General features: G+C 32.9%; 1 protein-coding gene across 1 annotated transcript; it reads right to left on the bottom strand.

Annotated features, from left to right (window-relative positions):
* Positions 1 to 5,550: 5,550 nt before the first annotated feature.
* Positions 5,551 to 7,140, bottom strand: LOC139519435 (uncharacterized). Its single transcript, XM_071311531.1, has 3 exons — positions 6,756 to 7,140; positions 6,174 to 6,242; positions 5,551 to 5,894 (listed from the first exon to the last, which is right to left on the bottom strand). Exons 1-3 carry the CDS (start codon positions 7,048 to 7,050, stop codon positions 5,668 to 5,670), a joined length of 591 nt encoding a protein of 196 aa, XP_071167632.1. The 5' UTR covers positions 7,051 to 7,140; the 3' UTR covers positions 5,551 to 5,667.
* Between the last annotated feature and the right edge of the window lie 6,331 nt (positions 7,141 to 13,471).

Raw genomic sequence — 13,471 nt, 5'->3', positions numbered from 1 at the left:
AGCTTGAATCGAAGCGTTTTTAATGACTAAATCAGTTGAAATTCTTCCCATAAATTAATCAAATCAATTTGAGGCCAAAATGGGCCCTTACGGGACCTACTTCTTTATTAACTGACAAGTTTAGAAAGGTTTGTCTCAAATCAGGTAAGTAGCTAAGTACCTACTACTAAGTTGATGATAACCTCATTGATTGATAGTCCACCAGTAGCAGAGGTATTTACCATGTGCTGTAAAAAAGAAAACAACACTATCAATTTCAGTGCTTTTCTCTGGATCTACCTTCAGCATGAATGTTCAAAGCCGAATATTTGATAAGAAAATATTTTGTTATAAGTGCTCATTGAGAATTGTTCTCTAATTTTTTTTTATTGAAAAATTGAATATTTAAGGCGATTTTCAGAGCTTTTTTGTTCGGAGATCCAAATTTTCTCAAAATCTACATTTTAAGGAAAACTAGTGGCCCCAAGGAGCTTATACTTGTTCATCTGTCATATTCACTTGAAACTGATAAAATAAGATATTTGTGTTTGGGTTGAATAGCACCTTTATACAAACTTTCTGCTCCATCTATTTTAGTTTCCAAAATAGTTAAATAAGCAAAAATGAAACTAAAGGCTCCAAAAAGCTTGTGTCCCTCAACTTGGTATATGTACACTTTCAACAATAGAAATCCCTAACATTCTGAAAAAGAATAGAATTCATGACCAAATTATTTTTTTTTAATCTTGTATTTATGATAAGTTTTCTTTTTACAGTTTCTCTCCATCTTTTGTAGTTTAGCCTTAAACATAAAGATGGGTAAATTGATTATCATTTTAAAAGAACAATCACATCTATCTATATGGATTTCAACAAAATTTAGGTCAAGTGCAGAATGTGTAGATCTTGTCTTGCTGATCATTTTTGCAATATAAACTGTCTGTCTATCCATGTTTTAAAGTTTTCAAGATAATAGGAAGAAATGTAAAAAAATAGTTGTCAAAACAGTTTGGTAATATTCTCATTGAAAGTAAATAACTCCAATAAGGAGTAGTCTGATAATTTCAGCCACTCTTACTTATATTTGTATATCTTTTTGACAGTTTTGGGTTTCTACAGTACATAAGTTTTGTAGTTTTTAAGGTATTAGGAAATAAGAAGGTGCCATTATAATATGGACCACCTTAACCTATTTTAGGTCTAGTCATGCTGACCAGTTTTGCTATTTATGTTTATCTCTATCAAATAAACTATCATGATGTAATCCATAAATGAAAAAAATAGTAAAATTCTTCATTTTAGGCTAATTACCCTTTTGTTTGAACGTTTTGGTGGTATTAGGAGGAGCTCAACATTCTGAATAGTGTTTCTAATGTAATGGGCAAAACTTGCATTTTACTCATGTTCTGTTTTTAGCCATGTCAGCCATGTTGGTTGGCAGGTCAGGTCATTCGACACACTTTTTAATTAGAAACCCCAATGATGGTTGTTGCCTATAGTTCAGTTTGATTTGGCCATGCAGTTTCAGACATAATTTTTGTAAAAGTTAAGGGATGATGACAGATGCCAAGTGATGAGAAAAGATTACTTTGCCCCTTGAGCCAGGTGTGCTTAAAAAGGTTAAACTTGTGATGTACAGGGAGACAACTTGCAGTGAAAAAAATGTTTAACAATAACATTGATATCTGGTTATTTGAAGACCATTTTTGCTGTTCAAAGTTTCCGTCTATATATTATAGTTTTCAAGATACTTAATAAACATTTAAATGGGTAAAAATCATCATTTAAGTGCATTATAAGGCCATAGGACTATGAGCTTTTGCCATCATTTTGCATATGTTGTTGAAAACTTTTTAAACTTAAATCTTTTGTAACTACTGGGCCAAATGTTATCAACATTTCCTTAAATATTCCTTATCATATTTAGTCTTACTCCAAGCATTGTATCCATGGATTTGATCCATCTAAAACATGGCCACTGTTGCTAATATTGAAACATCTATAATACTAAAATTACGAGGTCCAATTTGTCAGCCGTCATCGGGTAAAAACGACAAATCAAAGAATTCAACTCTATATATAACTAATATAGGACAATGGTGTAGATTAAAAATTACACCACTCCAGACCCTTTTGTTTTCAGCATGAATTAATATTGCCAATAATTAACAAGTTCCGGGTCGAATCCGATACCGATACAAATAGTATATTCAGCTATTACCTTATCTGTACGTTCCGCATTTGACAGGCGCACCACCAAACGGTGTATTTAGGATTTTGCTATATACACGGGTCATAATCAAAGGACTGACACTACTAAATTCAATCATTGTCAAATTGTTCCCTATTGTAGTTTTATTCAGCAATCAGTAAGACTTTCTAAGATAACTAATATAGGACAATGCTGTTGATTAAAAAAATACTCCATTCCTGGATAGCCAGGACCTTTTGTTTTCCAAATAATTAATATTTCCAATAACTGATAAGTTCCAGGTCGACGGGTTCAAACAGAAAGATTTGAAAGCAGAGAAAACTGTGTATCTTATAATCGACATGACTTATCAGATGACAATACCAATTACTAAAATAAGGGCTTAGGCATAGTTATATACTTTAATTCAGTCGCGGACCCGCGATATCACGGGTGTGTACTTGTAGTTGTAAAACGTTACAAACTATAATAGATGGTGAGAAACAGTCCCAGATTAGAGGTATAATATACAGACAAATAAGGCAATAACTATATGTACCGTAATGAAAAAAAAAACACACGGAAGACAAGCAAAGGCAGCTTAACTAATAGAATTTATTTCTTCAGAAATATGATTATTATCTTATTTTTTTGCATTTTTTACACAAAAAAATTTGGGGTAAAGAAAAACTTTAAAAGTTAGGAGAATAGCAAAATAAGATCTGCAAGCAAGTAACTATATGGCCTATGTGCCCACTGGTAATAGGATTTATTGCCTTTAAACTTATTGCAATAAAGGAACAAAACATAATTTCAAAAGAGCATATGTTTACCTGGTGAGCGATTCAGTCTCTTATGAAGTCTCTTGTTTCCCTTGCAGTTTCTCTCTACTTCCTCTAGTATCCACAAAAAACAAACAAAATCGTCAGTCTAGGGCTATAAATCCTACAATGATTAAAAGTCAAATTTGGCAATGTTGACTTATTTGCAGTTACATGTATTACATTTGAAATAGCCTTTTTCGTTTTTCCATATTTTAGGAATAAATGAACTAAGAATTTAAAAAAAACCAAGAATGTGTCCTCAGTACACGAATGCCCCACTCGCACTATCATTTTCCATGTTCAGTGGACCGTGAAATTGGGGTAAAAACTCTAATTTGGCATTAAAATTAGAAAGATCATATCATAGGGAACATGTGTACTAAGTTTGAAGTCGATTGGACTTCAACTTCATCAAAAACTACCTTGACCAAAAACTTTAACCTGGAGCGGGACAGACGGACGAACGGACAGACAGACAGACGGACGGACGAACGGACGCACAGACCAGAAAGCATAATGCCCCTCTACTATCGTAGGTGGGGCATAATTATCTTCTTAAAAACAGCATATGAAGAAAAGGGTTGATTTTTTGTTGGTTTTGAACAGAAGCTTATCGAGAAATAGTATCTTTAAAAAGAAGCTGTTAAATTTCCGCTGTACCACCTGACATTTTTACCTATTGTGTCTTTTTGTTTTGATCACACATCGTTGTCAATATAATGGAATTCTTTAAGACTGTCATATAAGTGAGAGGTTTAGCTAGATATAAAACCAGGTTAAACCCACCATTTTCTACATAAAAAAAGCATGTACCAAGTCATGAATATAACATTGTTATCCATTCTTTAATGAGTTTGAGCTTTTGGTTTTGTCACTTTCCGTTTTGAATTTTTCTTGGAGTTTCAGTGTTTTTGTGATTTTACTTTTAATTGATAAACTGTTTACAAAATCAAGAAATAGCATTTGAAGATTTGTTTTGGTTTCCCTAAACAGCTCCTGTTGCCTTTATTTGGTTAAAAATAGACTTATTTTTAAATTTTGTCAACCATGCAACATAACACTTTTATACTGACAGCAGCAATTGCAAACAAGACGAAGAGAAGAGTTCAATAGAACCCTTACCGATTTTTTTTTATTGAATGACTGTGTACAGAGCATATTTTTTAAGCAGCAATTCACTCTCAAGTATCAGCAAGTTAAAGTAATAGACTTCTAAAGTGCTTGATATAGTATAAAACCTAGTGTAGAAAGGTTATCTAGTCATTAAATACTGACTATTGCAGTGTTGCTGAATGAATTTGCCATATCATACAAATGTGATGGATTGTGATAATATCTAGTGTGATATTATATATTTTGTGTTGAGAAACAAGAAAAATCAAACAATATGTAATATTCAAGTATATACATAGTCAAGGTGGTTTTTTTTTTATGTATTTCGATGGGATATATTTTAGAACAAATATAATAATTTGCATTAGGTAAAGAACTGCAACTTTGAGTTAAAGATTTTGTTTTAGTATAACAGAAATCTTAATCTAATAACTTGATTTCGCTCATTCTTTTCCAGCTCAAAAGTGATCGTTCATCTCGACGAAAAGAATATATTCGTTTCCATTACTTAGGAAAAACGAGTATATTTCAATTATGGGACATTTTTTTGCAACAAGAAAAATAATAAACCCGACTGATTTGGGCAATTAAGAAAGAGGGGCGAAAGATACAAGAGGGACATTCAAACTCATAGATCGATAATAAACTGACAACGCCATGGCTAAAAAAGAAAAAGACAAACAGAAAAACAGAAAAGCATTGTACACAAGACACAAAATAGACTAAAGACTAAACAACACGAACTCCACCAAAAACTGGGGTGATCTCAGGTGTAAGCAGATCCTGTTCCACATGTGGCACTCGTCGTGTTGTTCATGATATATCAAACCCGGGAAAGAAAACACTCGACAGCATAGTCAGCTATAAAAGGACCAGAAATGATAACTGTAAAAAACAATTCAAACGAGAAAATGTTATGAACCATTACAGACGATAACAATAACATGGTATTTTACCAACCATGAGACTGAAGGGCAAATATTCATTACCAGGAAGGCTCAATGTTATTAAAACATGTTAAGTATTAAAATGCATTGGGTGCTCTTAGTGACTAGTAGTGTTTAGGTATAAAGATAGTCTCTCCTTCGACCTCTCATATGCTTCAAAATAAAACTTGATGACATGTATTGTTTTTGTTTGTTCATTCGTCTGTTCTCACAAAGAATATACAGTTTTTGTTATGTATCCTGACTATCGTGCCTATGTTAATTTGTTGCGAACTGAACGATTTTTTTAGTAGATATAGGAAGGTGTGCCCATTGGCAGTGCTCAAAAACAATTTTGATGTAATCAGTGTTTACATGTGAAAAGGGATTGCTCTTAAAATTGGGGCTATAAGAAAATAAACACCGACAACTAAATATCGCTACACACAAGTTGACACAACTTGAACCATAAAACAAACAGAAGCCATTTCAAAAAATAAAATTAAATGTTAAAATATGCAAGTAAAAATATAAGTTTATTAGTTGAAATAAAATAAATACAATATTTATAAATAAGTTTTCACATTAAAAAATATTTATTCGTTAAACTTTAAATTATTTGATATCGTAAAGTTTATATGGATACATCTGGTAAACCGGAAACGGTGATTGGTCTTGGTTCTCTGGCAGGTCTTCTTCCCTTTTCTCTTTTCGGCTTAGGGATAGCTCCTTTATTACCTTCCTCTGCTCTATTTCCTCTCCTTAATTTTTTCTCGGTTTTTATGATTTTTTCTTTTAGTCGCTTGTCTCTTCTTGCTTTTGCTTTCTGCCTTCTTCTTTCTGATTCTTTTGCCATTTTTCCTAAATACGACAAAAGAAGAATACTTATTTAACTTCCTATGATTGCTTATGCATATATTTAGTATGTTTCTGGTTTTTTTTTATAGAATAGCCGGGGAAATATATATATATGACATAATCCGATCTGATTTTGAATATGTTTGGCTTCCATAACTCCGCCGCAGTAAAACATAGTAATATTACATTAATTTTTTTATAAACATGATATCAACCTTTCAAGTCACTGTATTAACTATGATGTGTACATTAAAGTTGATTATGCGAATCTTTTAGAATTACCTTTATCAGCCAAGGCATCCATGCGTCGAATCTCGACCATAAGTCCCTTATCTTCATTATCATATATATCTACAAGAGAAAAAAATGATGTTGTTCAAAATTCGTTTTTTACATAAGTTCAAAATATATATATTCCTTGTCCCCTTTGAAGCCCTGAATAAGAAATCAGATACATTAAAACATAGAAAATACAGAAGATTTTGTATTCTAATCTACGAACTATAATAGTTCTTATCAGTGCCGTCATGATCATATATGCATCAGTTCGATAATGCACCAGATAGTGGTATGAACTGTATATGGAAAAAGAAGAAGTGATGCATAATGTGCCATAACATTCAAAATCACTTTTCCAGTAAATCCCAAATTCAACTTTCCAGTTAATTCCCAAATTCAACTGTCAAGTTGATCCCAAATTCAACCTTCCAGTTCATTCTCAAGTTCAACATTCAAGTTAATTCCCAAATTCAATTTTGCAGTTAAATCCCAAATTCAACTTCCAGTTAATCCCAAATTCACTAACTTGCAATGTTCTCACCGTCCCAAATTCTAACATTTTTTTTAATTCTAAAATATGTCTACCTTTTGACGTATTAGCCCTGGATTTGTCAGTGAGTCTTCTTGTTGAGTCATTAGACATAGAGATAGACGGAAGTCTCCTGGGTTTTATCATCTCATTTTCTGTTAATGTCTCAACAATAAATCTCACACCACCGGAACGTTCTGAAAGTATCCCAACTCTCTGTAACTCCTGCAATATTTCTGGTGATGGGCGCGTTTCAATTCTATTGATTATCTCGAGAGAATTTGAAACCACTCCAATCTTGTTTTTGCGTATTCCTCCACAACAGTTAAGTTTGGCAAATGATGCTCCCATTTTTCCTTTTGGATTTGTTTTAAGCTGGTGTCGAACTGAGGTTTCCAAGTCGCAATTGTGACGTTTTAGGTCATTGTTTGTGATTTAACGTCATGTGATAATTTTTTGCAATGCAGTAGACAGTGCATACAGCTTGGTAACAGATATTTATTTTCAACCTGCATGCTATTAGATTAATTATTACAGCTGATTTTTTTAGTGTGTAGCCAAAGGTAATATCTTTGGTTAGCTTGCTTGTTAGCTGAACCGTGAAGTCATTATTATGTCAGGTATACTACCCTCCTTTCGAAGTAGCCTAGTCCAACAGACAGATAGATTGGTTATTCGTCGGACTAGTCGATTCTTAAAGTAGGATAATTTACCTAACCAAACAATGACTTCACGGTTCAGCTAACAAGCTCGCTAACCAAAGATATTAACTTTAGCTACACACTCAATGAAATCGACTGTAAAGATAGTTTGTATCTTGTGTATCTAAAAACAATATGACAATTTTCTTATCTGAGAAACCAGCAATATATCATACCCCTTTCAAGTTTCATTCATACATTTTTTTATTCAAATTTAGCAGTCCAAAGATGTTTACAATGATCACCAGTCATTTGCCATTTATTTGAAAACTAAATTACTAATGTATGAGGGTAACTGCTGCTATACAGGGCCCTTTATAGCTTTTTGTTCGGTGTTAGCCAAGGCTCCGTATTGAAGGCCTTACCTAGAAATATAATGGTTTACTTTTATAAATTGTTATTTGGATGGAGAATTGTCTCATTGGTACTCATACCACATCTTCCTATATCAGGACTCCTTCGTGAGGATTACGTGTAGCTTGATTACAGATTTTCATTTTCATCAAACTTCTGCCTATTGAATTATTGGGAATAGTTTGTAATTCGTGTAATTAAGAATATATATATATATATCATCATTAATATCCTCTGGACTATAATGCTAATATATTCAAGTTGTCACAGATTTCCTACATCAGTAGTTAATTTATAGTAGATAATGTGTGAAGTTTTCTGAAGCACACTGAGCAGTGTTCCCATAAATAAGGGATAAGATTTTAAGCGAAAGAAAAGTAACTGTCAGTGAATAGATGGGGCGTTTAAACTTTTTTGGTCATTTTAGCGAAATAAAGAAGAGCGCAGTCAATTCATTAATTTATGAAAACAATGCCAGTTAACCCTGGAAATTAAGATGAAATTTAAAAGGCATCTTTTTGGTGTGATAAATCAGTGAAACATACTACAGTAATCAAATGGCCAAATTAAAACAAAATTATGTTATATTAAATCAGTTAATTGATGAATACGCGTTAGACTTGGTCCTTAAAATTCTTAGATTCACTCAGATCTATATAAAACGATTCACGAACACTTACTTCCGTATTCTTTAAAACTTCTGATCATTGCGATAAACAATCAAAGTACTGAAGTACTGAACATCGGATGACCGCAAGTTCTTGTGGATGGTAAAAAACACTTGTCTCAGAAAAAACATCACATCTCTTTACCTGAAACTGAGGTTAATGTATAGATAGAGATAAAAAAAAAATGAAACAAATTCGTGCGTGGATGATGAATAAATGACAGGGATTTGAGTAGACATTCATATTTTCCAGCGAAATCAATTTTCAATGCAAATTTATCGACCCTTGCTCAGCCTCAAAACGTTTTTATAAATTCTTCCGCATGCGTTTACACAATTTTTCAGTACGTGTGCATAGATATTATCAATGATTTTTGTCACGCCTGCTACTTTTGTTGCAGAAAGCTAGACATAGGGATAATGATCCGGCGACGGCTACGGCGACGACTAAGGTGGCGGTGTTAGCTGTCTTCTTAAAAACTTTATATTTTAGAAGGTGGAAGACCTGGATGATTCATACTTTGTATATAGATGCCTCACGTTACATAGTTTTCGTCAGTTTCTTGTCAAATGTCCTTGACCTCATTTTCATGGTTCGTTGACTACATGAAAACAAAGTTAATATGTTTCATAATGTTAAATTCTCTTTTATTATACGTAATAGGATAACTATATTTGGTATGCAAGGTCCTCATGCCCGTCAGACAGTTTTCACTTGACTTCAACCTCTTTTCACGGATCCGTGAACAGGGTTAAGTTTTAAGATCAAGTCCATATCTCAGATACTTTAAGCAATCGGTCTAGTATATTCGGTGTATAGAAGGACTGTAAGGTGTACATGTCCAACTGACAGGTGTCATTTGACCTTGACATCATTTTCATGGTTCAGTGGTCAAAGCTATTTTTTTGTGGTTTGGTCTTCTTTTCGAATAATATATGCAATAGGTTAACTATATTTGATGTATGGAAATATAATTAATGTTTATATGTCAGTCCCGCATGTTTTATTTGACCTCATTTTTAAGGTTCCTTTCGGTTTTGGTCTATTTTTCTTAAACTATAATCAATAGGTCAACTATATTTGTTGTATGGAAGAATTGTTAGCTGTACATGTCTGTCGTGTATGGTTCATCTGACCGTGACCTCATTTTCATGGTTCATGAAACTGATACAAATATTTTTGTTTAGAACATAAATTAATAATATGAAAATGTGATATCGTTAAATATATTATCAGATTATTACACTAGGCATTTTTTCATATCGCATGTATTATCGGCCCTAGGTTCAATACCAGCCAAAGAGCCGCATGGCTCGAGGGCTGATATTGACTGAGGGCTGATAAAACACGTGATATGAAAAACGACATGTTATGATCTTTTTATCATAAATTATGCTTCAACAATGGAGAAAAATAACAGATTCATATATTGATCCTTTTACGTGGTTCCCAAATAGAAGTTCAAAGAGTGAAAAGTTCACGGACGTCGGACCCCAAATTTTGTACATTCGATATGAAATCTTCCTATCTTATGTTCTACAGAGAAGAAAAACATTTTAATATGGACGAATCGACAAAAAAAAATAATTCAATAATAAACATAATGAACACTGGTTGGAAAAGTCAACTTTTTTTACAGTAACTTTCTAAATTATGTTTGAAACTTTTAAAACATGCTTTTATTAAATAATTATCGCACCGCTGGTAAATTATCACGATTTGATTGGTTTAAAGACGTCACGTGGTGACCCCCTATGAGACCGTAGGGGGGTAAGTAAATTTCATAGGGGGTTAATGGTGACGTTATCTATTGATGTTGTTTCATTGTTTATTTTTCAACAAAACGCAGCAGAAAAAGTACAGCGTGCGATAAATTCGTTATACCATTAACTACTGACTCCCTACGGATCCATAGAGGGTGAATAAAATCCATAGGGAATTCGGCCTCACCCCCTATGGATTTTACTAACCCTCTATGGATCCGTAGGTGGTCAGTAGCGAACCATATATTAGTTTGTTAGTTGTTGTTTTTTTGTGTATTATTTTAAACAATATATTCATTCCAGTATCCAAATAATTGTTTTGTACACTACTTTGTAACGGTCGAAGCATGTGATAAACTTTTCATATCAGCCCGCTAAGCACCAATTCGAAAAATATGGAATTTACGTTAATTTAATGCTATTATCATACAGTAAAAATCATATGTTATTTAGTCTAGGTATATGATAAACTAATATATCGTGAATCCTAGGTGGCCGAGTGGTCTAGCGTACAGGGCGCCGAATGGGACTCTTGTGGTTTTGTACTCGAAATTCAAATTTGTACGGACAAAAGTGAGTTTTGTTCAACAAAAATGAGTTCAGTTTAACAAAATTTGTCAGGGCCGTAACTAGGGTTCGAATTCAGGGGAGACAGGGGTATGGGGCCGCCGATTGAGGCCCCCAAGATTTTTTTCCCTCAGTCATTGGCTAAAATGACCCGTTTCCCTTCGATTTCCTTACTTTAAGAAACATCAGTATTGCTTGAACCTGGAAGCACTTAAACTTATGCAAAAACAAGCTAAGATTGCTATTCGGGGTGAGCCCAGGCTCCGTCGTGAAGGCCGTACTTTGACCTATAATTGTTAACATTAAATACATTGTGACCGCGGATTTTTTTTTCTCTCAAATGATATGGCTAAAGATTACCCGTTTTCCTTCGATTTCCTTACTTTAAGAAAGATCAGTTTTGTTGGATCTTGGAGCAATTTTCATGCAAACAATTATTATCTGTATTTAAAGTAAAGATATTTTTTTTAGAAATTGGTAAGTTCAAAAAACATATAAAGCACGATAATAGAACGCAAGATAATTTTTTTTTTATCGAGGATCTTGAATTTCAATATTGTTGAAAGCTGAACAGACATGTATATAACTACAACCAGGGACTTTCTATCCTAGTCTAGTATATACTTAGTATAGAAAGTCCCTGCTACAACGAATGGGAGTGTTTACCTACTAAGGCATTGACAGTAACGTAGCTATATATATATAGGTCATTTTTACGTGTACGCCCGAACGGTAAGGAGAATGAAGGCCCAAGCGGATCCAGGCCAAATAACCTGCTGGAAGTTGATAAGCAGGGACAAGCCTCCGGAAGTTTTAGAGATATCGAGAATGTCATAAAATTCCAGTCATTGAATACTCATCATCAACAACATTTTTTAGATTCAAAATAAATCTATTTAGAATCTAATGACGGTCATTGGCTTAATTTGGAGTAAACATCCAAACCAGTTACCTTAAAGTATGATTAAAGGGAGCCGTGAATAACCTTCAATAATTACCGAAGCAGTATGCGTGGTCTTTCATTGAGGTGAAAACAAGATGGATCAATCGCAGAAAAGTGTTCTCGACTTCTTTCGTAAAATGTTTTCATCTGAAATTGAACCTTCATGTAGCAGAGCGATGGCTTCTGCATCTGATGTAGCAACGCTACTAGATCTTACAAGTATTTGAAAGCTTGCCTCTCTATGCAATATGTAACTATTAAACGGTGGCCAGATTGTCTGACTTAAATTGCGCAAAAAAGAAAAGATGAACGGAAAAATGGGCTGCTGAAATTAACCATGAAAAAAAAGCACTTCAAGGAAGTTTAATTCAGTGAATTCGACGAAGGTTTAACAAAGAAATTGATATGTATTGATATGTAATAAATTTTAACGATAGACTGTAAATACAAAAAGAAATTCTTTCTTTTCTATAGAATACGGAAAAACTCATCATATATAATTTCGTCATTATGCTCTGGATACTCGTTTGGGCATAAACAGTTTTTGTCCAGCTACCGTAAAATTTCACAAATGTTGACAAAGTTATTGATATCTTAAAACTAAGTATGTATATAAAACAACATAATGAACCTGCATGTAAATAGTTATAATATTGGCACCATTGACGAAATTTACAATCAAAATAGCTCGATTTCGCGACACAAATGTCAATGGCTCGACAAAAAATGAAAACCACATATCGAATTTTAGCTCATAATGAATTTCTAAATAAACAAAAATACAGGAGAGAGTATAGAATTAACGGTAGATTTCGAATATGACCGAAATTATATGATACTAATTTTCGTCACTTTTATTCGCATTTACAAGCCATTGAAGAAAGACTTAAAAGGTTGATGTACTAACACTGGACACTTTTAATTTGCAAAACACTCATTTGCAAATCCGCCGCCGCCTCAAACAAGAGCTACAATATCATGTATATAACCAAAATGTGCGGAATTACATGGGATTCAATAATTTCATTGGTTTTATACTGTTACTTTCATATTTATTTTGCAATTTGAATTATAAAAACATGGGATTTTCAATATCCCATGGGACAGGGCAAAATCCCATGGGATTTACCATTATCCCATGGGATTTTGGTTAAATCCCATGGGATTTTTTTTGGTCCCATGGGATTATTGTAGTCCCATGGGATATTTGTTGTCCCATGGGACAAAAAAAATCCCATGGGACTATAATTATCCCATGGGATTTTTAATATCCCATGGGACAAAATAAAATCCTATGGGATTAAAATTATAAATATATATATATATATAAATATAAAGTTATGTGTATGTTACAATGAATGCTGTTTGGTAGTAAAATGTTTTAAATGTATACGAGTTTTTTTTATATTTTTTATATATACATATATATATATAATTTTTTTTAAATTTTGTCACAAACATGTTTTTTATTTGTTTATATGACAATAAAGATTATTCTTATTTTGGAATGTATAATAATAATATTTTACAGTCAATTTCTAAATAAATGAAAAAATATTGTTTTGAAATCTTTGTCTTGTTTATTCTATTATGAAAAATAGAACTGAAAAAATATTTCATATTCTGACTGAATAGTTCACTCTTTTCATGAGGTAAGATTTTCTTTGTTATAGGTTCATTGCAATACTTGTATAGGCAAACGATTTGAATTATAATATATAACTTTGTGGTGTACATAATAGTATGCTTATATTTGCAAATTTATAATATAAACAC

Source organism: Mytilus edulis, chromosome 4, assembly GCF_963676685.1.
Source record: "Mytilus edulis chromosome 4, xbMytEdul2.2, whole genome shotgun sequence".
Lineage (NCBI taxonomy): Eukaryota > Metazoa > Mollusca > Bivalvia > Mytilida > Mytilidae > Mytilus > Mytilus edulis.
Note: the sequence above shows the minus strand (reverse complement) of the source record. Positions and strands in the feature narration are given on the sequence as shown.